Source organism: Morus notabilis, unplaced genomic scaffold (genome assembly GCF_000414095.1).
Source record: "Morus notabilis unplaced genomic scaffold, ASM41409v2 Scaffold544, whole genome shotgun sequence".
In the NCBI taxonomy this organism is placed as follows: domain Eukaryota; kingdom Viridiplantae; phylum Streptophyta; class Magnoliopsida; order Rosales; family Moraceae; genus Morus; species Morus notabilis.
Window position 1 is genome coordinate 158,749 of NW_010367917.1, and position 24,167 is coordinate 182,915.

Sequence of the window (24,167 nt, forward strand, 5' to 3'; positions counted from 1 at the left end):
TAATATTGACATTGATTGCTTTCTAAAAAAGAAGTATAGTAGGTATCAACTTAATTATAATGGCAATTTTGAGAGTTAATTTGCTGGGGCTAGTCTTTCTTTGGATCTCTGTGTTTAATCTCGTGGGCAACGGTATTAGAAGTGTGGAAGCTAATTATATTCCCATGAATTATAGAGATGCATTGGCAAAGTCTATATTGTTCTTTGAGGGGCAAAGGTCCGGAAGACTGCCCAACACCCAACAAATAAGATGGAGGTCTAACTCTGGCCTTTATGATGGTCGTCTTGCTCATGTAAGTAGGCTTCTTATTATTCATCATCAGGACCTCCATATGTCATTTCTTTATATGCATATCATGATTTATATATGCTTCCAGCTAACTGGTGTTTCCCATGCAACTCTTTCAATAGGGAATCTGATTATTACAGATACGTATATGTATCTCATGTTGATTTATATTCTCTTGCGTTTGAAATGAATGAGCGCTAGCAAGCTAGCTAGCTAGTGCGTGATAGTGATAACACCACCGTAAATTTGTTGGATGAGTAATAATTATTCGTTACTTTATGAAAACTTGGATGAGTTTTGTTTCGTTTTTTTTTTTTTTCTTTTTTTCTTTCTTTCCTCTTTTTGAAAGGATTGGAACGAGTGATCCGCTGGGGAATACAAAATCAAAAATTTGACCGTGGTACATAATCATTCTGTGCTCTTTCTTGATTATCCTTTCTTTTTTTTTTTTTTGAACCGTTTTCGGTTTTCGTAATTGATTCCTTTAAAACTTTCAATAAATTAGTGTTGAAAACAATCAAGCAAAAAGTGAAGCCAATGTGCGTAGCTCTCATTTTACGACATGGAGTACTTTGACATCAAAGGCTCTAAAGTCAAAAGGATGGGGTCAAAACGATAAATAAAAGAGAAAGGCATCCCTTTGAGTAATATATAGTTTTTCTTTTTTTGATTAGTAATATGTAATTTTTCTTTTCCATCATGTGCAATGTTACTATTTTCTTTAAAAAAAATATATATCGTGTCACTAATACGAGACTATAATCTAATTACCATGCCATGCAAACCCATCTTTTTATGGTTTGGTCTCTTTCTTAAATTTTTGGATAAAAAAACTTTCATAGAGAATTGAATAAGAATATAGTAATTAAAATACGATTAAACACTAATATCCATATTGAATTGTTCAACTATTAGGTGGATCTAAGTGGAGGGTACTATGATGCCGGAGACAACATCAAATTCAATTTCCCCATGGCCTTCACAACCACAATGTTGTCATGGGGCACCCTTGAATACGGCAAGCGCATGGGCCCCCAATTACAAAGCGCCCGGGCTGCAATCCGTTGGGCCACCGACTACCTCCTCAAGTGTGCACGGGCTACGCCCGGTAAGCTCTATGTTGGGGTTGGAGACCCTAATGTGGACCACAAGTGTTGGGAGAGGCCCGAAGACATGGACACAGGCCGGTCTGTTTATTCGGTCTCAGCCAGCAATCCCGGCTCCGACATTGCGGCGGAGACAGCGGCGGCATTGGCAGCAGCCTCCATGGTTTTCCAGAAGGTGGACCCCGCTTACTCAAGGCTGCTTTTGGCCACTGCAAAGAAGGTCATGCAATTTGCAATCCAGTACAGAGGGGCCTATAGTGACTCTCTTGGATCCGCAGTTTGCCCTTTTTACTGCTCCTATTCTGGATACAAGGTAAAGTCATGTACAACTTGTAATATTTGTGTCAACTAGAATAGATCACTCAAATACTTTATTCTTTTTCTTTTAATTGTTCTTTTAGTAGGGTTAAAAACACAAGAGAAAATGCAAAGGGATTTTACGAGGAGCTAGATGAGAGGGAATGGGCTTCGCCCAAGTGGGTAGGCTCCATCCCACTCATGTAGAGTTAGGGGGCTCGCACTTTTTCCTAGTCCTTTTTTTTTTTTTTTTTTTTTAAATTATCAAACTATATCCGTATTGTATAGTTTAAAATCCTTATTTGTTTTTAGTTATGATGTGACATGAAGATCTAATGTATTATAATACCACTAAGATATTCTTTTTTATAGTTTATCATATAATTCTCTCAATCTTGATGAAACTCTTTTTTGCTCTTGCTCTTAATGTATTTAGGATGAGCTGCTGTGGGGAGCGGCATGGCTTTTTAGAGCAACAAACCAGGTTTATTACTTAAATTTCTTGAAATCTTTGGGAGCTGGTGATTCAACTGACATCTTCAGTTGGGACAACAAATATGCCGGTGCTTATGTTCTTTTATCAAGGGTAATTACAATTATAATTGCTTGCCTAAACTACTAAATTTATAACGTTTCAATCCTCCAGCACTGAGTTAGCAGAGTGATTGATGAAATGATTTGCGTTACTTAATTTACAGAGATCATTGGTGAACAAAGATAACAACTTTGAGCAGTACAAACAAGAAGCTCAACAATTTATGTGCCGGATTTTGCCCAACTCTCCCTATTCAAGTACACAGTATACACAAGGTATTTAAACTCAACATTATTTAATTTCCTCATAATATTGGAACTTATAATGAGTAAAAATGTAATTGTTTGATTATGAAGTAATATTGGATTAATTGCTGGCAGGAGGACTCATGTACAAGCTACCATCCAGTAATCTGCAATATGTAACGGCAATAACATTCTTACTTTCTACATATTCCAAGTACATGTCAGCCACAAGGCAAACTTTCAACTGCGGCAACCTCCTCGTCACTCCAATCACCTTAAGAAACCTTGCCAAGAGACAGGTCAGCATACATGTATCCTCATGAAAAAATTTCTACTTTTTCTTTTATAATTCTGATATGATATGACGGTTTAAAATGGTACGGAAACCATAAGGTTTTTCATATCCAAGTATCCTATAACATGAATTAGTTTCTAATTTTATTAAACTCTTGTGATTATTAGGTGGACTACATACTAGGGGTGAATCCTTTGAAGATGTCCTACATGGTGGGGTATGGGCAATACTATCCCAAGAGGGTTCACCACAGAGGATCCTCATTGCCCTCACTGGCAAGACATCCACAGTCCTTTGGTTGTGAAGGCGGTTTCCAGCCATTCTTCTACTCCGCGAGCCCGAATCCTAATATCTTGACCGGAGCCATTGTGGGAGGACCAAACCAGAACGATGGCTACTCGGATGATCGTACCGATTACAGCCACTCTGAACCCGCAACCTACATCAATGCTGCCATTGTTGGACCATTAGCATACTTTGCCGGGAGCTCCAGAAGTTAAATGGAAACCTCTTAAAACGAGTTAAACGCAAACTTTACTTTCGGGAGTTTACTAATTGTAAATAAGCTACTTATTATGCTTGTCCCCTAAATATGGGGTATGGCCACCACACCAAAAAGTCAGAAAGTGGTGTTATTTTGGTTATTACAACAATTTCGTAATCTAAGAATCTAGTTTGGTGACACCCACTCTTTGGTCAATTTTGTTTACAAGACTTGAAAAGACATAAGCATAATGCAAGAGAAAAGAAGCACATTGAGATGTTTAACAAAATGATATTTTGGCTACCTAGAAAGGTGTCAAATGCAACATGTGTGACAAGCAAAACTTCATTTTTTTTTCTTTTAAAGGGAAAACTAAATGAAATGCAGTATGGACAACTATTCCAAGACTTAGCTAAGAAACTAACTAGCTCGAGGTGGATTTCTATTTTTCTATTCATCTCAGAGAACAAGATTGTTCATGTTTTCTCTTGTTTGATCTGTTAAAATTTTCATCAAATGAGAACTTCTCTTCGAAAGTAGCAATAGCCAATAAAAAAATATAGCAAACAAGTGTAAAGATGCTAACTTTATCACATACGCAGTAGAAAAAAATAACACATATTCCTGTTATTCTTTCCGTTCTCGCAATTTGTAATACGGAGGGGTACAAACTTGGTAATTCGGAATATTAGTGTACTAATTCTGGAAAACAAGTCATAGGAATATGCAGTGATTTTGGCACTAAGAATCAAAGGATTAATTGATGTAGGAACATATTAAAGAAATTCAGCTGATAAAAAATTGTTCAGCCTGTGTGCCAAGGACTAATGATGGTCAGATTAAATTGCAGAGAAGAAAAACAATGCAGCAGCAGTAGCAGCACAAATAATCAACATAACTAATTCAATATTTTATCAAGGGTACTGCATGAGACTAAAGCACCATAAACTTAAAATTGTAGTGTGAGAAATGACAGGGAGTAGATTTTAGTGTCAAATACAAATCATAACCAGAATTGTCGATTAATACCAAATCTTTTTTGTCTAAGAAAGATATGAGATTTCCAGTTTTAGTAGAAGCAGTAGAAGTGAAGGGCAAAGCAAGCAAGGATTTCTCTTTTTCTTTTTCCTTTTCTTTTTAAGGAAATTTATGAATAAAATGTGAGATATATAGTCTAGAATCTCAAGATGGTTGTTGTTGCCTTGTTGGTAATTTTATATATTAAGAGACAGCATTCAAACACAGACGTTTGTTTGAATTATGTGACAAATGTGTAAGTCCAAATTAACAGACGCATGAAAACCAAGGAAAAACAAGAGGGAAAATGAGTGTACCTGATTACACAAGTTGACATTTTGTACTCGTGCTTTGTAGACGTTATCGGTTACATGTTGAAGGAGGGTATCAAAGGAAAGCGATGATCAATCCAAATGGCGTTCACGAAGGAAAAGAGCAGCCCTCATGCCTCTCTCTTCTTTGGCCATGAAGTTGAAGGTGGCTGCCTCTGCCTTCCACATTCAAACATTAGCCTTATTGGATGCTTTATTACAGTGTTGTCCTCGTTTCTATTTCTGGTGTCCTGTTCATCATCATTGGAGGCAGCGACTAGAGACATCATGATTGAAGACTTGGAGATGAGATCATTGGTGAGTTTGGAACCAAGAATCTCCAGAAACTGATCTAACATTGTCCCCGCCGAGCCTGCAGCCAGCATGTTGAGCGCCATGTTTATTGACAATGGGGATAACACCGCATTGTTGGCACTGCCGTCTTCCTTTTCTACCCCCTCCAGCATCACAGCAGCTGCCACACTTATGGAGAAACCCATGTCTTTCTTTGCGTTTTGATTTAGCCTACGTAGACGCACTGATACATTATATATAGCCGTTTTCCTGCGTGAGTTTCAAGCTGACTTCTATGGGACACCGCGTAGCTGTGATTATAGGCGATTAGTGCACAGTTTCCCCCGCTACTATTTCATTAGGAGCCTTGTTTCTTTTGAAAAAATAAAAAAAATAAAAAAATAAAAACAAGAACAAAACTTGATTACGCTTTATATAAAAGACAATACACGCATACATTATACGCACAAATCATATACAAAAATTTATGGTATGTGCTACTATTAATCACTTACGAGTATCATGATATTTTACTTATGGATAATTCGAAAATGTTTCCAAATAAGATTAAAACGTTGTTAACATGTTATGAAGTCAAAGCCTCTCTTGATTCCACCCAAAAACGATTTTAACTGCTGATGTCACTTTCTTACATGTCAAACTGTAGTGCTGCTCTTTAACTATTATTCTTCTATTAAGCGCGATCGCTGAAGAAGATATAACTCATGGCACTATTGTATTCTATTTCTTTAACTCTGCCAAGAAAAAAAATAAATAAATAAAAGAAGAAAAAGAAGATCAAGAAGGAGAGACAGAGAGAGAAAAGGAACTGTTTTCAGAAGACAAGGGATTTTGAAGCACTATTTTTATCTTTTCAAAGCTCACTTTTGGAGGAAAAAAAGGAACTGCTTTTGTCAAATGTCAACTTATAGCAACGAACAAAACGTAGATACTAACTTCAGCATGATACGTGTGTTTGAAATGCAGTAGCTATAAGCCTTTAACCAACAAAAAAAAACCCGGCATTTAAAAGACTAGACTTAAAAAATAAAAAAAAAATAAAAAAAAATAAAAAAAAAAAGTGGTTTACATCCACATATGTTTCAGCGTACCAAATAAATACAGCACGAGGGTCAAGATTCTTCAAAACAATCATATACATCACATTCACAACTTTAATGATCAAGTCATCGTTTATTTATGGTTTTGTGTACGGTTATGCATAAGCATCAATAATGGCAAGCACAAGGACAAAGTAAAGGGCAATTGATAAGTAACTTTATCTGAATTTAAAAGTACTTTTTACAAGCACTCTGAACTAGTACAGAAAGAAGTTAGATCCTGGAAGTACAACAAACTATGCATACATACATGGGCAGACGACCAAAAACAGCATCCAACATGACAAACTAGCTTGTGACTCGCAACAATCAGTATTTTTAGTCTCTCTTGTACACCCAAGCAGGTATACCACTTGAAATAATCACTAAGAGGAGTTCAAGGTGAGAATTTGGTCCCCAACAACGTCAAAGAAGCGTTAGTAAGGAGGGTATGAAATTGGATCGCTTGTATCATAGCGTCGTGACCTAGAACGGCCGATGCTATCCAATGTTGCCCCAAAAACCCGCCGACTATATTCAAAATTTTTACCATCATAAGGTGATCCGTATCCATTAGAATGAATATTTACACCAGGAGGAGGAGGCGCTGAATATAAAGAGAAATTTCAGTAATTTGAAACAAAACTGCAATTTCAATTCTTTTGAGGTCTGAATGCTAACTGAATTTTAGTTTATTAAAAGAGAACATAATGACCTTGGGAATGATTTAATGGGTGAGATGAAAATCTGGAAGATGCCAACGTCCTTTCCGTTTCATTAATTGGTATGGGATTAGATCTCGGTTTGTGAGGAGCATTTGATGTGGGAGAAATTCCAGGGGGCGTATTAAGCTTGTCTTGACCTGAAATCTGTTGATCCAAGACAATGTACAAGTTATCGAGATCTCAAACTAACCTATAACTGAAATCCACTATAGAATGGGCGGATGTGTCCCTTTCATCCAATCAAACATTACACATATCAACTGTTACATGAAAATGATACAGTGATTGAGCATGGGACACCAGATTTAATATAAAGTTGCTGGAGAGTGTAGAAAAGCATGAATGACATGCATACCGCAAACTTAAGAGTCCTATTGTAGAGAGTGACCAGACCAGAGAAAAGCTTCACAGCATAATCAGCAATCTCCTCGGTTTCGTATTCTGCGAAGGCATAACCTTTCGGTTTTTCGGTTTCCTTGTCACGAGGAATGTACAAATCAACCACCCGCCCTGCTTGGATCAGAATATCATACAGCACCCTATCACTCACCCGCTCATCCAAATTTCCTGTTCAAAAATGTTATATATATATATATATATGTATATATATATATATAAGCAATCCTATGTGTCAATTCAAAAACATTTTTGATCCAATAAAAATAGAATTAGGATTTTCGGGACATAAAAATAAACAAGTAAACAAAAAAAAACTCTGGATAAATCCATGTTGCTCCTTAAATCCAAGTGACTATGTTGAGGCTCGAATAAAAAATAAAAAATAAAGAAGAAGCATAAATTAGACAAAAATTTTGATTCTAAGCATGTCTTCGACGAATGCCTATAGCGTGAATAACCAAAGAAGCGATAAGACTGGCATTCCAGAATCTGCTCTCGGAAACATTAAAAAAATAATAAAAAAAATAAAGAGGAAAAAGAAAAGAAAACAGCTGGAGATTATTACGAAAAAAATTACAGCTTTATTTCCCGTAACAAAACTTACAACCGAAAAGGAAAAGCTTTACCAAAAATAATAAAAAAAAATTAATAATAACTAACAAAATTGAGCTTCCATAAATTTAACGAAAACGAAGTTTTGCCAAAATATAGAAAACTTAACACAATTTATAATTTGGTGTTAATTCCCATGGGGCTTTTTGCTCGCGAATCAAATACATCCTAGAAACTCCATCAACCACAGCTAAATTTTCCTCCGAAAGAATTTTTCAATAATACTTTTTTAATTTCCCCTTTGCCAAGTTCTCGGCAATAGCAATGAAAGCAGAATAGATGCTAAAGAAGCTAAGGATTGAAGAAAAAGATCAAAACTGACCTATGTAAACGGTGGAATTAGAGCTTCCCGACATTTTTGCAGTTACTAGCTCGAAACCCTAGCTCGAAACGACGCCGTCGAAGTGCAAAAGGAAGAAGCTTCTTTATTTCTACTTGTTATTCGAAGAGTGAATCAGGAAATACAGAGGATATGATTCCACAGTGACGTCGTTCTATTTATATGAGGGATTCTGTTGATAAGATTTTGAATAAAAAGCGCCAACGACATAAAAAACAGAAAACGACATCAATATACAGTACGATGGGACATAAAGTTAGCCTTCACATTCCACTATAAAGAATAATTCCTGAAAGCTTTACACTTTTCAGGGCAAAAATATGGACCGTTTATGAAAGAAAAAAAAAAGAGAGTAAATTACAAATTTTATTGTCTTAAGTACCTGACTAAGGACCCTTTTAAACTAGTTCTATAGACTAATTTTAAAAAATAAAAATAAAATGGGCTCTATTTTTAGAGGTATTTTTAAAAATTACCCAAAAAATAAATATATACCAAGATAATTGCTTCCAAAACATCAATAATAAATGTAATGCAGTAGATCATAGAGAAATTATTTATTTTTAATAGTAAATATATATTTTCTTATAAATAGATTTACTAATTACTAAACTTCCTTATTATTTTCTAAAATAATAAAAAAAATACTCTTGGTTCTGTGAAGAACATTTTAGTTGCCAAACCAATGCAATATCCTAATGCAAAAACCAAAAAGAAAGAGAAAAAAAAAGTAACAATTTGTAAATCGGAATGAAGAAAAGTGCCCATTATTCCTCCATTTGTAAATCGAGAAGTTACAAGTGATTATCAAAACGACAAATAACTAGTCAAACAACATCTTATAAATAACAAAGCACAGAAATTCTCACCATTCAAGACGCGTTTATTCAGGCAGACTACAGGTACTCAAATAATTGAGTTGAGACTGTTTGATTTTTCTTTTCTTTTTAGTTAAGAAATTGTTATCGAACGTATTATGGAATGAAGCTGACAGTGAAAACGTAAAACAGAAACATGCCAAAAGAAAGTTTACAATCCAATAACATGAAAGTTAAATTTAGTTAAGCCATATTGAGATCGAAAACCACAAGATCTACTCTCCAAGTAGGAAGCCTCGTTAAAAACCCAGTGGGGAAAAAAAAAATTCCATGCAAGAAAAAAGAGTGCATGATCTTGAGCCGAAGCTTCCCATAAAGCAAACCAAACACATCGATACACACTTGGCTCCGCAGAAGAACACCTTTTGACACCGACTGGTGCAGCTACAACGGATCCATAGAAGCCGATGCGACTAGTGCCCGAACATGACAATTGCAAGATGTCACCAACTCTCCAAAGGAATACACAACTTTAGTATACTATGCCACCACCAATATTTTGAAGCATGAACAGCGAAAGACACGAGCTTATCTTAGAAACATATCATTACAGAGACAGTAACAGCTTCCACAATGAGTAAATACCACAGAGCCGTATCACAATAGAGATAATAAGAAAATACCTTAAAAGGTCTATTTGCCAAAATCCTTGAAGAGTCTCAACATCTAGTAATCATCAACAAACCCAAATCCTTACATAGTCTCAGTCAAGTAATTATCACCAATACTATAAAGTCTCTAGAATAATAAGAAAGTCAGTTCTCAAATACAAATCTAAATTCACACATCCCAAATCATAATTGATTTCAACGGACAGAAGCATCCAACAGAGTTGTACTACGCAGAGAGTAAGAATTACAAATCTTCTATCTGAACTGATATCATCACCTCATTAATATGGAACCAAAATAAAATATTATTAGAACAATAAAATAATACGTGAAAACATTCACATTTGCATTAATAACAGAACATAAGCAAGCGCGGTTGTATCGATAGAAAATTATGTGGGCTAGCTGATAGAAACAATTGCGTTAAGAGTGTAAGGGTATAGGCCTATTAGAAAAGCAGTAGAAGACATTAAACAGATAAATGTGAATTTTATATAGTATCCAGAATACATATATTCAAAAATAACAAGTTCGGTGAATTCTTTAGTCACTCATCAGAGTAGATGAAACAATTGTTATTATGACAAACACATCAAAACGACATCTAACAGATCTAAGTTGAAGAGACAAATAAAATCATAACAAAGAGAATTAAAATGGTAAAGGATCAAAAGTTACTTGCTCAAATCCAGGCTTTGTTCTAAAGAACTGCTGCCTGCTTCACTTTGATGCCTTTGCTCGGGCGGTCGAATGTGTTTATGATGGACATGGGCTACCTTTTGCCAATCTTCTGCACTTTCCCGCCTGCACCTTTCAAGAAGTTGAGGACAATCGTGAATTGAGAGGTGCTAGATGTTAGGCCTCCTGTTACATTGGTCTACTCTCGGAGGAAGGGACGTGGGGCAATTGTACAAGACAAGGGGGTAGGGAATGGAAATATGGGAAATATGGGAAATGAGAGCTGATGTGACAAGTTGGTTAGGAATTTGTTAGCTGGGGAGCATATCTAGGGAAGGAGGGAGGACGAGATAGGCTGTCTGTTGATTGGGAATTCTGTTAGCAGACCTTGGGAGAAAGGAGAACCTCAAATTTTCTATTGTTCTTGCTTTTCTTAAGTTCTTATTTTCATGACTGTAATTCCTCTCTTCGGAGAGACAGAAGAGTGAATTAATAAAAGGAACTTGACCCATTTTCAAGTAATTCTCTATGAGTTGTGTTCCATTGTTAGTCTGTGAAGAGGGGTTCCTAACATTTTGGTATCAGAGCGTGACGATCCATGGGAGAAAACTCCGGTGCGCGACCCCAGACGGAGGAGGTAGCATGGCTGGAACAGAGGATGGATTCATTTTACAAGGCGTTACAGATCGTTGAATCCTTAACCGAACCTCTGCCTAAGTTGCGGGAAGACGTGACAAAGATCGGCGCTCAGCTAGATGACATGAAAGGGTCGGTACGGCGACTGGAGGCTATGCTCCACCGGCAAGCAGAGCTCTTCCAGAGGAATCCACCACCTCCTCCAAGATTTGAAGCGGTTCCGCCAAGGATGCAGGATGGGCGGCGGCCAGTTCCACACGTTCGGTCGGTTTCACCACCCGCGAGTGGCGGCGGGAATCCCCCCCGGCCCCAAGGGGACGAGTGGAGCACCGAGAACGGAAGTTAGAGTTACCCATATTTAACGGCGAAGATCCTCAAGGATGGGTATTCCAGGCTGACAGGTATTTCGTCGTCAACAACGTAGAAGAGGATGAGCAAGTGGTGGTGGCGTCGGTTTGCATGGAGGGGAGAGCCTTGGGTTGGTTCCAATGGGCTGACGCCCAAGATCCATTCGGATCGTGGAGGGATTACGTGCGGCGGTGCTGCGGATATTTGGTCAGGGAAGATAGGTCGATCCAGTGGAGCAACTCATGGCACTCCAGCAGTGCAGGACAGTGGCTGACTACCGGGACGAGTTTGAGGGAACAGCGGCCCAGATGAGGGGAGTGCCTGATGCCATCTTCAGAGGGGCTTTCCTTCATGGGCTTAGGGAGGATATTCGGGCTGAGTTGAAAATGCACAGGCCCGTTAGCCTACACGATATGATGGATTTGGCCCAGCAAGTAGAGGCCCGCAACGAAGCAATAAAGAGAGTCAGGAGGTACCGGGCGGGCCGTGGGCTCAGGACTGAAGCCTGGGAACAGGTTGGGGGCCCATTTCAGGGCACGAATCATACTCTGCCCTCACAAGAGAGCCTTATTCGATCCAATGGTCCAAATGAAGCGGTGGGAGTACATGGACTGCGAAGTGGGGTGGGCGTAGGGTAGAGCTCTATGGTAGCGGGAGCTTCGACATCCCGCCGCCTCACGGAGGAGGAAATCCGGCAGCGACGAGCTCGGGGCTTGTGCTTCAAGTGCGACGAGAAGTTCAGCCCGGGCCACCGTTGCAAGAACAAGCAACTACAAGTGCTGATTTTGGCGGACACGAATGGGACATCCAAGGAGGAGGATGGCGCCATTCAGGAGCAACCACTAAAGGAGGAGTTGGAAAAAGGAAGCCTGGATGACAAGGTGGATCTGTCCCTGAACTCCTTACGCGGAATGTCGTCCTTCAACACGCTAAAGCTGCGAGGCAGAATTGGTGGCCGAGAGGTTGTGGTGCTAGTAGACAGTGGGGCTACTCACAGCTTCATCTCGGGAGCGATAGCAACGGAGCTAAAATTGCCGATGGACCCCACGGTAAGTCACAACATCTTAGTGGGCAATGGGCTCAGTTTTAAACAGCGTGGGGTATGTAGGGCGATTCAAGTGTGGATTCAGGGGCATAGGGTCAAGGAGGACTTTTTCCCCTTCGAATTGGGAGGGGCTGATATGGTATTGAGGGTAACATGGTTGAGCACTCTGGGGGAAGTTAGGGTAGACTGGTCTAAGTTCCTATTGAAATTCGGGCTGGGCCAACGTGGGTAACTTGGCGAGGTGACCCAAGCCTATGCTATACCCCGGTGAAGCTGAGTTCCTTAGTGAGGACGTTGTTACCAGAAAGAGCCGGGGTGTTGGTGGAAGTGTGCGAACTCTCGGTGCAAGGAAGGGACAGTGGCGACAGGGAGGTGCCAGAAGAGGTGAGGTCAGTGGTGGGCGACTTTGAAAGAGGGTTCCAAAGTCCTACGGAGTTGCCTCCTCACAGGGAACGGGACCACCGAATTGTTCTGAGGGAAGGGGCCGATCCCCTGAATGTTCGGCCCTATCGATATCCGCAAGTACAGAAAGGGGAAATAGAGCGTTTGGTGACAGATATGTTATCCTCGGGCATCATTCAGCCGAGCAACAACCCTTATTCGAGCCCGGTCATTCTAGTTAAAAAGAAAGACGGTAGTTGGTGGTTCTGTGTAGACTTCTGCGCGCTCAACCAAGTCATAATCCCGGATAAGTTTCCCATTCCGTTGATTGATGAGTTATTGGATGAGCTACACGGGGCGGTGGTGTTTTGTAAACTGGATTTGCGAGCTGGCTATCACCAAATTCGGGTGCATGAAGCGAATGTGGAAAAGACGGCTTTCCGGACTCATGAGGGCCACTACGAGTTCCTCGTCATGCCCTTCGAGTTGACGAATGCTCCAGCCACCTTCCAAGCCCTCATGAATATGATTTTTTGACCTTACCTCTAGAAATTCGTTCTTGTATTTTTTTTATGATATTTTGGTGTACAGCCGTTCGTGGGAGGACCATCGCCAGCACTTGGCCACTGTCTTTGGTGTCTTGCAGCGTGAGAAGTTGTTTGCTAATAAGAAGTGTAGTTTCGGGCAGCGGCAGTTAGAGTACCTAAGCCACCTAATTTCGGCGCAAGGGGTAGCGGCTGATCCTTCTAAGATTCAGGCTATCACGGCATGGCCCCCCCTACGAAACGCCCGAAAAGTACGCAGGTTCCTGGGGCTCACGGGCTATTACAGGCGGTTTGTGAGGGGTTATGGCATCCTCGCAAGGCCCTTAATAGAGTTGCTTACAAAGAAGGGCTTTGTTTGGACCGACGTTGCACGCCACGCCTTTGAGGCACTGAAGGCCGCCATGACACAACTCCCGGTATTAGCAATGCCGGATTTCGTTAAAACCTTTGTGCTCGAAACAGACGCTTCTGGAGAAGGCTTAGGGGCAGTTTTGATGTAGGAGGACAGGCCTCTCGCATTTTTCAACAAGGCCCTCGCTCCGGCTTCCCGCGTAAAGTCTGTTTACGAAAGGGAGCTTATGGGGGTGGTGTTGGCAATTCAAAAATTGAGACACTACTTACTAGGGCGGCATTTTGTAGTCCGAACTGATGAGCAAAGTTTGCGGTATCTCATGAGTCAGCGCCAACTTCCTCCTGACCAGCTGCGGTGGGTGTATAAGTTGTTTGGCTATGACTTTGAGGTACAATACAAGCTAGGAGTGGCCAATAAGGTGGCTCACGTGCTATCAAGGCGGGGCGACTGGTCGGATGCTACTCTTTGCGCCTTCACCATGCCTCAGGCCGGGGATTTGGAGGCCATCCGATTAGAGCAGCGCACAGAGAAAGAGTGGCCCACAACCATTTCTAAGCTCGAAGACGGCGAGCTCATGGAAGGCTATTCGTTAAAATATGGCCTATTGTTCTTTAAGAACCGACTAGTCTTGGTAGCAAATTCTCCTTGCATTGCTCGGATGGTGCATGAGTTTCACGACTCAATGATTGGGGGTCATTCCGGGTTCTTACGTACCTACAAGCGGTTGTCCGCCGTAGTGTTCTGGCGAGGGATGAAGCGTTTCATTAGGGATTATGTGGCTCACTGCGAGATTTGCCAGCGGAATAAGTCCGAAGCCCTGTCGCCAGTAGGCCTCTGGCAGCCTTTACCTATCCCGGACTTGGTTTGGGACGATGTATCCATGGATTTTGTACGGGGCTTGCCTAAGTCCAGCGGGTTTGACACCATCTTGGTGGTCGTGGATCGTCTGTCGAAATACGCCCATTTTTGCCCACTAGCTCACCCATATTCGGCCAAACAAGTGGTTGCATTGTTTGTCTCGCACATCGTTAAGCTTCATGGGGTTCCACGCTCCATAGTAAGTGATAGGGATGCGATCTTTATGAGTGAATTTTGGCACGAATTATTCAAATTGCAGGGCACTAAGTTGTGTACCAGTTTCGCTTATCATCCGGAATCCGATGGACAAACAGAGGTTGTTAACCGCTACTTAGAGGGTTATTTACGGTGCTTTGTAGGCGATAAACCGCGGTTGTGGGCTTCGTTTTTGCCGTGGGCTGAATACTGGTTCAACACCACCTTTAATGCCTCGTCCAAATTCACCCCCTTTCGCATTGTCTACGGCAGGGACCCTCCCACCCTTTTTCGCTTTCAGGACACTCCCAGCACGGTGGCTGCAGTGGAGGACCAGTTGGCTCTTCGTAATGAAATGTTGGACTTGTTGAAATCTCATCCCTTGCTAGCCCAGCAGCGTATGAAGAAATTTTCAGATAGCCGACGCCGGGAACTGAATTTCGATATCGGGGAGCTGGTTTTGCTTAAATTGCGGCCCTACCGCCTTAAGTCCCTTGCTCGATGCAAGAATGAGAAACTCGCTTTGCGTTTCTATGGACCATTTGAAGTTTTGGCTAAGATTGGTCCTGTCGTTTACTGTTTATGCCTGCCGGATACCGCTCGCATCTACCCAGTTTTTCATGTCTCTCAGTTGAAACCTTTTAAGGGGGCGGCATCCAAGGTGCAGCCTTTGCCGGAGAAGTTTTCCACAGACTTGGAATTGTGCATCTGCCCGGAGGAAGTTCTGGCGTCTCGAGTGGTAATGGTGGGTGGCCGCGAGGAGCAGCAGGTACTCCTTCAGTGGCAGGGCCTTCCAGAGTGGGAGTCTACTTGAGAACCGTTGGCTACGATCCGCTTGCAATTCCCCACTTTCAACCTTAGGGACAAGGTTGTCCTCGAAGGGGGGGTATTGTTAGGCCTCCTGTTACGTTGGTCTACTCTCGGAGGAAGGGGCATAGGGCAATTGTACAAGACAAGGGGGTAGGGAATGGAAATATGGGAAATATGAGAAAGGAGAGCTGATGTGGCAAGTTGGTTAGGAATTTGTTAGCTAGGGAGCATATCTAGGGAAGGAGGGGGGACGAGATAGGCTGTCTGTTGATTAGGAATTCTATTAGCAGACCTTGGGAGGAAGGATAACCTCGAATTCTCCATTGTTCTTGCTTTTCTTAAGTTCTTATTTTTGTGGCTGTAATTCCTCTCTTCGGAGAGACAAAAGAGTGAATTAATAAAAGGAACTTGACCCATTTTCAAATAATTCTCTCTGAGTTGTGTTCCGTTGTTAGTCTATGAAGAGGGGTTCCTAACACTAGATTGCAGTGAGACAGTGAGACACTTGATACCTTGAGGTAAGAATGTGATATTTTCACGTCCCGAAATGTGAAGCAAGTTTCTCAATCTAATCGGGCAAAGTTTGTATGCCAGGACAACTCCGGATTTCAAGACTATACATTGTGCTTAGGTTCTGCAACCCCTCTGGTAATGAATTCAAATTGACACAGCCAATGATGGTTAAACTTCGAAGGCTAGAGAGGTTTTCGACACACTGGGGTGATGCTTGAAGGTTTGAACAAAAGATAATGCTCAAGTGCCCAACAGATGTAGAGCAGGAAGAATCATATTTAGGTTTGACTTTGAATTCAATTCAAACTAGGATTATTTTGTTCAAATCTTCAGTAAATATCCTGAGTTGTATTTGGAATTTCATTCTCCACAATTCTAGTTGATGGATAACTCAAAATCTGATCAGATCTATTCGAATTGCTATAGAATTATTGTTTTGAAAAACCCTCTTATCTTCTTCTTGAAATTTCTATCATTATCTCATAACATTCGACCTTCATCTCTTTTATAACTAACTCTCAGAGTTAAATGAACGTGATTGAAGGATTATCTGATCACAAAACACGTGTAACTTCAGGTTTTCAAATTCTACAGTTCACATAGACTTGTTGCAACAGGTAGTTACAACAGCTCTTGCAACAACGAACAGAAAAACAGTATTTTTGAATTTTTTAATATTTATCATTGCGGCATTGCCATACATGCCAACAATAAATCTTCACAAAATTTCATTGACACGAAATCGAGTTGTGTGGCTGACCGTGCCTTCATGTTCAGTAGTTAATCCCCTATTTGGTTGGTCATTGAACAGTAGAGATAATTCCTTGAGTAACCTGAGTAATAAAGTCACGTAAATTTTGCATTGAGGTAACTTTCATGCCAAGTTTTGATTAACAAACTTAGTCGTCATTTGCTCAATGTTTTTATGTTTTGTTGAAGGGCTTAGCTCATTTCTTTTCCTGGGTAAAAAGTTCAAGCATGCATCACTTTTTGGGAATTGGTTATTACATTCCTTTCCTTTTCACATCACTAAAGCAAAGTCCCATATTGCTCAACATTTGTTGGACAAATTGTCATCACTTGATTAACATTTTTCAATCCATCTGTATTAGAAAACGAACATATAATTAGTCCAAATGTTATGGAATTAATGATAACTAAATATTCCAGCCAAAAGCATATTATTCATGCTTGTGATCTATTTTCTCACTTAGAGACCCCATCAAAAACTTTTTATTCATGGCAGGTCAGAGAATTTTGCCCCGTGAGTTGAATGTCGCAAGGGAAATAAATTGATAGAAGTGGTTCTTGTGTGTAAATAAAAGACATCAGAAGACAGAAATTGACCATAAAGTGCTTTCCTTATAAAAGTTTGAAGAAGCAAAAACGCATCATGCTTGTTCTCATTCTATCCATGCACATTACTAGAAGTTTATTTTTTTTATTTTTTATTTTTGGTTGCTTGAAAGCACATTACTAGAATTGATCTCAACAAAATTTCTCAATGATAAAGTCTAAAAGCTATTTAGGAACTCTGGAAAAAGAATTTGTATAGTTGACGAAAAGATCCAGAATTTTGAGAAAGAGAGTTTTAGTCTCTAGTACATGTAAAACTGACAATAATAAACTTATACAAGCACAAGGTTTGCATTCAATTTCAGTAATTGTTCAAATCCCATTTGGCACTAGATTCCCAAATCCCACATTCCATCTTCACTTGAAACAAGCAATACAAGTGCATAACTCAGTGATGCATCCGTCCCTCAATTTCAGGATACTTGTCCTGCCTTTGTGTTTAAGAAAAAGAAATAAAACCAAGATTGTAAGCATCAAACACTAATGAAAATGCTCATTGCCAGAAAATACAACACAATTATAGGGTTATCAAGCATAAGGAGCCTCGGCACTTCAACTTGCTGAATTAAGATTGTAAGTAGTGACCCTTCTTAGGTAGCAAACCAATTCCAAAAATTTGAACAAGAATCCTCGAGAAGAAAACTATTATCACCTTTATGAGATTAAATATAAACCCACAAATGTTGCATAAGAGTCTTCATGGTATGTACACTCAAGTCCAAGATGACTCTTGCCAATCATTGAATGAGTCTTTCGTATGAGAAACACTCAGAATACCACTTTGGAGCAGTTCAATGAATTCCAAAAAGGCGCGCCACAATGCTGTTGTGGCCAGTGGCAATGATATTTGTAAGAGAGTAGTCTTCAGAGCATAAGCCATTATCTTCTAGCAAAAACATAACAATCCCAGGAGACTATTCAGGTACTCAAGTCCAAGATGACTCTTGCACAAAAGGTTCACCTTTCAGTTCTAATGTTTCTTTCTCAGACAAGCTTCTCCATGATGTTATGAAGACAGCGGTACAAGGCTTAAATCAGAGATGTCTCCTCGCAACCACTGACGGGTCTTTTGTTATCTTAGAAACATTCTAAATACCATTTTGGAGCAGCTGGGTGAATCTCAAGAAGGCGCTTTATGAACTGCTTTTCACCGGGATAAATCATGGATGAAATGGCGCATTTCTTCGTATATACGCCAGTCTTTCTAAGCCAGACATAAAATCTGTATCTGCGCTTAGTCCGATTCTCCAAGTCAAAACACAAAAATCCTGGCACTCTCTCTAGTTCCTGTATAGAGGATCCAATTTCCTGGCACCAAAAGTTCAACTTTGGTTCCAATTTCTCGTGGCCCTGATTTAGTATCTTGGGCTTCGTTCTTATCATCAAACAGAGGTTTGCGTGCTCGAAACCTTTGCTGAGAAGAAAATCAAATCTGCTTTGTAGCTCACTCCTAGAGCCAGCCAAGATATTTAGGACCTTCAAAGTCAAAGCATTCTCTCCAAACCCGATTTGTTTTAAGAAATCCAGTTTATTCATCGCATGAGTGGGACACTTTGAAGATTCGATTTTCTTCAGGCCATCTGAAAACTCCTTATTCATATCTTCATCAGGGCAATCAATGGAATACATTGCCAATATCTGACCATTTGAACTCCTAATCTTGTCGAAGCACCATTCATGCAGATCCAAAGCCTTCATTACATAAGGAAAATTTTCCATTTTGTTTCTCCCCAACACATGAGGATACTTCTCACTAACACTCTGCAACTCTTTTGTGCCAATTCCAAAATGTTTGAGCAATCCCAACACCGATATCACCCGCGTTTCGAAATCAAGATTCAAAATTTCTCGATTCTCAAGAAGAAACAACAGCACATCATCCTTTCCAACACCGAACTTTGCAAAGTAGTCCACTTTTCGGACTAAAACCTCTTTTGGGCATTCAAGAAAAATTTGTTTCCTATCACACAGTAATTCCCCTACCTTCCCCTTCTCAAAACCTAAATCATACAACACCCTAACTTTACAACAAAGCTCATACCAAGCATCCACATTTCCCTCAACACAACTTCCCATTTCAAATCCTCGAAAAACCGTTTCCAAATCCTCAAAAACCGCCTCGATACAACCACCTGATTTGCCTTCCACACTCAACAAGTAAGGGAAAGCCAAGCATACACCAACCACACAAAGATTATCAAACCCAAACCTCTCTTTAAACCCATTAAGCCTATCAGTTAAAACATTACCAGACATGCTAAAAATCGAAACTTCCTCTCTATACAGAAGCCCCAACTTATTCCACGGAAACCCAAATTGAATAAGCGCCAAAGAAGCATCTAGAACAGTCGAATCCTCCGAGAAGAAAAACTTCTTCTTCGGCAGAAACAAATGAACATCATCACGATGTATGCCAATGCTTTCGAGGAAAAATTCGAATTCGTTAATGGGGTGATACCTGAGGAATCTTTTGAAGGCGTCGGAGAAGGTGAAAGCGGAGAAGTGAATCTTGCGAATGAGTTCGGAGATGGCGAAGAGAGAATTGGCGGAGATTTGCTCGGCGAAGATGAAGGGCAAGCCTCTGGTGGCGTGGAGATATTCGGTCAAGACATTCTGGGCTTGTTTGAGAGCTCTGGTTTTGTACTGAGTGGAGCTAATGTAGTTGTTGCCTTTGATTATTGGGAGGGTTCTGGCTTTGGACGACGAGAAGTTGCGGGAGAGGAAGGTGAGGAAGAGAGAGAAGTGAGAAGCTTTAATGGGAAGCGTCATGGTTTTTAGAGGGAGAAAGTTTGAGAAGCTTTAATGGGAAGCGTCATGGTTTTTAGAGGGAGAAAGTTTGAGAAGCTTTAATGGAGGTTGAAGAAGAAGAAGAAGAATTGAAGGGGGCGCTGAGCTGAAGTCTGAAGAAGATGAACCTAAAACCAAATTCAAATCCAAATTCCAAATCATCAACCTTAAACCAAGTCATATTATCCACGAACACCGAGCCAACAATGAACACCCAATCACTAACCAGAGAACTAACACAAACTTTAATATAAAAAAAATGATAAAACAGATAAAGTTTCGAACTTGTGAAATTTCTCAATACTCCTAAAAATTAAAATCTTAATTCCACAATCCAACAAAACTAACACTTCCCTATTCATTTTCCTCCTCATTTAGTCATTTTCACAACATCCAAACAGATTGGGATTTGGGAAAAATAAAAAAGAAACTAACCTCAGAGAAGCACGCCGGACGAATGGGAAGAAGGAACGCCAGCGGACGGCGAATGGCGTGGTGGGAGGCGACGTGCCGACGGCGGCGACGGCGAGTGGAGATTGGTCTTGGGTTTTTTTCGTAGAGGTAAATGCGACAGTGAAGAGAATGAGAGAAGAGTGACGGAGTCTTGAATGAGATTGTGAAATAAAAAAGCGAAAACGACATAAAAAGAAGAAAACGACATCAATATACATTAATGATGAGAGATAGAAAGGGTTATTGGCATTATACCTCTGAACTCTTTTAATTTGGCACTTTCAACCCTAAATTTTATTTTTTGGTAATTTAAACCTTGAACTCTTTTAATTTGACACTTTCAACCCTGAACTTTATTTTTTGGTAATTTAAACCTTAAACTATCTTAATTTTGCACTTTCAACCTTGAACTTTATTTTTTAGCATTTAAATCTTGAACTCTCACAATTTGACACTTTCAACCATGATTTTTATTTTTTAATTACCTCTTGGAAATGGTTTATTATTTTCAACTTTTTATTATAACTAGTTTTGTAACGTGCTCCGCACATATTAAGAATTTATTGTTTATCAAATAATGAGAAATTCATTTATACAACTATTTAAGGATTTTTGAATTTATTTTAAAAAGGAATATGTGTAAAGATCACAATTGACAAAAAAAAAAATTAAGTAAGTACACATTTGAATAAAATTATTTTAATCAATCAAAAATAAAATAGGAACATATGAGAAAAAATTACTCTCATAAAAGTAAAGTGGAGAACAATATATTTTTAAAAAACACAAAAAAATAAAGATAAAAAAGTTTTTTTTAAAAAAAAAAAAAAAAGAGGTGAGTGTGGCAACCCCATAAAAAAGAGCTTTAGTTCTTTTATGTATTGCTAGATTAGTATATTATATAATTGATATATTAATTATTAATTATTACTTATTTATTTAATAATATATTATATGTTATTCCATTATTACTATATTATATAACCAATTTTTGCTAATTAATTTTTAACTAAATAACTAATTACTATTTATTTTCTATTTTCTATTTTATTAATAAATTACAAATTTTAATAATAAGAAACTAATTATTATTTATTATTTATCATGGTATGCAATCATTTTCGTTTTCATGTCTCAAAAGATATGAATAAACATTATTAAAAACAATCAAAAAACCACTATCACTAAAAAATAAATATTAGTTTTTATTATTAAGTTTGTAATTTATTAATAAAAAATAGAAAATAGAAAATAAATAGTAATTTGTTATTTAGTTAAAAATTAATTGGTAAAAATTGGTTATATAATATAGTAATAATGGAATAACATATAATATATTATTAAATAAATAAGTAATAATTAATATATGAATCATATAATATACTAATTATAATAAAAAGTTGAAAATAATAAACCATTTCCAAAAAAAATAACCAAAAAATAAAAAACAGGTTGAAAGTGTTAAATTGCGAGAGTTTAAAACGACAAATAACTAGTCAAACAATACATCTTATAAATAAGATAGCACATATTTTCTCACCATTCAAGACGCCTTTATTCAGGTAGACTACAGGTACTCAAATAATTGAGTTGGGACTAAGAGACTTTCGTTTTCATTTTTCTTTTCTTTTTAGCAAAGAAATTGTTGTCAAACATATTATGGAATGACAGTGGTAGCAGTATAGAATTATGATAAATGACGAGAAAGGGTAATTAGCATCAAGGAACTCTTAACACATTCTAATTAAGTTGACACCTATTAGAGACCCAATCACACACCAAGCCTTCCACTCTATATATTCAAAAGAAGACAAATTCACACAAATTAGTCAAAAGGTAAAACAGAAACACACAATCCAACAACATGAAAGTTAAATTTAGTTAAACCCTATTGGGATGGAAAGCCACAAGATCTACTCCAAGTAGGAGGCCTCATTAAAACTTGCATGGAAAAAACCCAGTGCGAAAAAAATCCATGCAAGCAAAAAGAGTGCATGACCTTGAGCCGAAGCTTCCCATAAGCAAACCAAAGACATCCAAACACACTTGGCTCCGCAGAAGAATAGCTTTTGACACCGGCTGATGCAGCGGCAACGGATCCATAGAGGCCGATCTGCGAAAGAAAACCAACAAGGAGGAAAACAGGACGCCACTAGTGCCCGGACACTCGGAAACTATTTGAAACGATAGTATGACAATGACAAGATATCTCCAACTCTCCAATGGTATTGGGACACCACTAAAATTCTTATGCATGAATAGCAAAAAGCAGAAGCTTATCTTAAAATCATATCATTACAGAGATAGTCACAGCTTCCACAATAAGAAAATACCACGGAACCGTACCGTAACAGGGATAATAAGAAAATACCTTGACAGGTCCATTTACCAATATCCTTGCAGAGTCTCAACATCTAGTAATCATCACCAAACCCAAAAATATATTATATGTTATTCCATTATTACTATATTATATAACCAATTTTTGCTAATTAATTTTTAACTAAATAACTAATTACTATTTATTTTCTATTTTCTATTTTATTAATAAATTACAAATTTTAATAATAAGAAACTAATTATTATTTATTATTTATCATGGTATGCAATCATTTTCGTTTTCATGTCTCAAAAGATATGAATAAACATTATTAAAAACAATCAAAAAACCACTATCACTAAAAAATAAATATTAGTTTTTATTATTAAGTTTGTAATTTATTAATAAAAAATAGAAAATAGAAAATAAATAGTAATTTGTTATTTAGTTAAAAATTAATTGGTAAAAATTGGTTATATAATATAGTAATAATGGAATAACATATAATATATTATTAAATAAATAAGTAATAATTAATATATGAATCATATAATATACTAATTATAATAAAAAGTTGAAAATAATAAACCATTTCCAAAAAAAATAACCAAAAAATAAAAAACAGGTTGAAAGTGTTAAATTGCGAGAGTTTAAAACGACAAATAACTAGTCAAACAATACATCTTATAAATAAGATAGCACATATTTTCTCACCATTCAAGACGCCTTTATTCAGGTAGACTACAGGTACTCAAATAATTGAGTTGGGACTAAGAGACTTTCGTTTTCATTTTTCTTTTCTTTTTAGCAAAGAAATTGTTGTCAAACATATTATGGAATGACAGTGGTAGCAGTATAGAATTATGATAAATGACGAGAAAGGGTAATTAGCATCAAGGAACTCTTAACACATTCTAATTAAGTTGACACCTATTAGAGACCCAATCACACACCAAGCCTTCCACTCTATATATTCAAAAGAAGACAAATTCACACAAATTAGTCAAAAGGTAAAACAGAAACACACAATCCAACAACATGAAAGTTAAATTTAGTTAAACCCTATTGGGATGGAAAGCCACAAGATCTACTCCAAGTAGGAGGCCTCATTAAAACTTGCATGGAAAAAACCCAGTGCGAAAAAAATCCATGCAAGCAAAAAGAGTGCATGACCTTGAGCCGAAGCTTCCCATAAGCAAACCAAAGACATCCAAACACACTTGGCTCCGCAGAAGAATAGCTTTTGACACCGGCTGATGCAGCGGCAACGGATCCATAGAGGCCGATCTGCGAAAGAAAACCAACAAGGAGGAAAACAGGACGCCACTAGTGCCCGGACACTCGGAAACTAT

General features: G+C 38.5%; 3 protein-coding genes across 3 annotated transcripts; 1 reads left to right on the plus strand and 2 right to left on the minus strand.

Moving 5' to 3' along the window:
- On the plus strand, positions 1-3,486 carry LOC21395832 (endoglucanase 3). The gene is made up of 6 exons (XM_010113743.2): positions 1-293; positions 1,205-1,708; positions 2,129-2,278; positions 2,391-2,502; positions 2,608-2,771; positions 2,935-3,486. The coding sequence occupies exons 1-6, from the start codon at positions 60-62 to the stop codon at positions 3,265-3,267; spliced, it is 1,497 nt and encodes a 498-aa protein (XP_010112045.1). The 5' UTR covers positions 1-59; the 3' UTR covers positions 3,268-3,486.
- A 2,526-nt stretch (positions 3,487-6,012) lies between these two features.
- On the minus strand, positions 6,013-8,166 carry LOC21395834 (splicing factor 3B subunit 4). The gene is made up of 4 exons (XM_010113745.2): positions 8,032-8,166; positions 7,054-7,265; positions 6,689-6,842; positions 6,013-6,580 (listed from the first exon to the last, which is right to left on the minus strand). The coding sequence occupies exons 1-4, from the start codon at positions 8,063-8,065 to the stop codon at positions 6,411-6,413; spliced, it is 570 nt and encodes a 189-aa protein (XP_010112047.1). The 5' UTR covers positions 8,066-8,166; the 3' UTR covers positions 6,013-6,410.
- A 9,287-nt stretch (positions 8,167-17,453) lies between these two features.
- On the minus strand, positions 17,454-20,166 carry LOC21395835 (transcription termination factor MTEF18, mitochondrial). The gene has a single exon (XM_010113746.2). The coding sequence runs from the start codon at positions 20,022-20,024 to the stop codon at positions 18,333-18,335; it is 1,692 nt and encodes a 563-aa protein (XP_010112048.1). The 5' UTR covers positions 20,025-20,166; the 3' UTR covers positions 17,454-18,332.
- Positions 20,167-24,167: the final 4,001 nt, after the last annotated feature.

What these genes read in the sequence shown, in the direction of transcription:
- LOC21395834 (XM_010113745.2), bottom strand. Translation starts at nt 8,065, where the DNA reads ATGTCGGGAAGCTCTAATTCCACCGTTTACATAG. An exon ending in ATAGGACTCTTAAGTTTGCG is followed by an intron (nt 6,843 to 7,053) that starts GTATGCATGTCA and finishes TTGGATCAACAG; the next exon opens with ATTTCAGGTCAAGACAAGCT. An exon ending in CCCATTAAATCATTCCCAAG is followed by an intron (nt 6,581 to 6,688) that starts GTCATTATGTTC and finishes CTTTATATTCAG; the next exon opens with CGCCTCCTCCTCCTGGTGTA.
- LOC21395835 (XM_010113746.2), bottom strand. Translation starts at nt 20,024, where the DNA reads ATGACGCTTCCCATTAAAGCTTCTCACTTCTCTCTCTTCCTCACCTTC.
- LOC21395832 (XM_010113743.2), top strand. Translation starts at nt 60, where the DNA reads ATGGCAATTTTGAGAGTTAATTTGCTGGGGCTAGTCTTTCTTTGGATC. An exon ending in ATGATGGTCGTCTTGCTCAT is followed by an intron (nt 294 to 1,204) that starts GTAAGTAGGCTT and finishes TTCAACTATTAG; the next exon opens with GTGGATCTAAGTGGAGGGTA. An exon ending in AAGTACACAGTATACACAAG is followed by an intron (nt 2,503 to 2,607) that starts GTATTTAAACTC and finishes AATTGCTGGCAG; the next exon opens with GAGGACTCATGTACAAGCTA.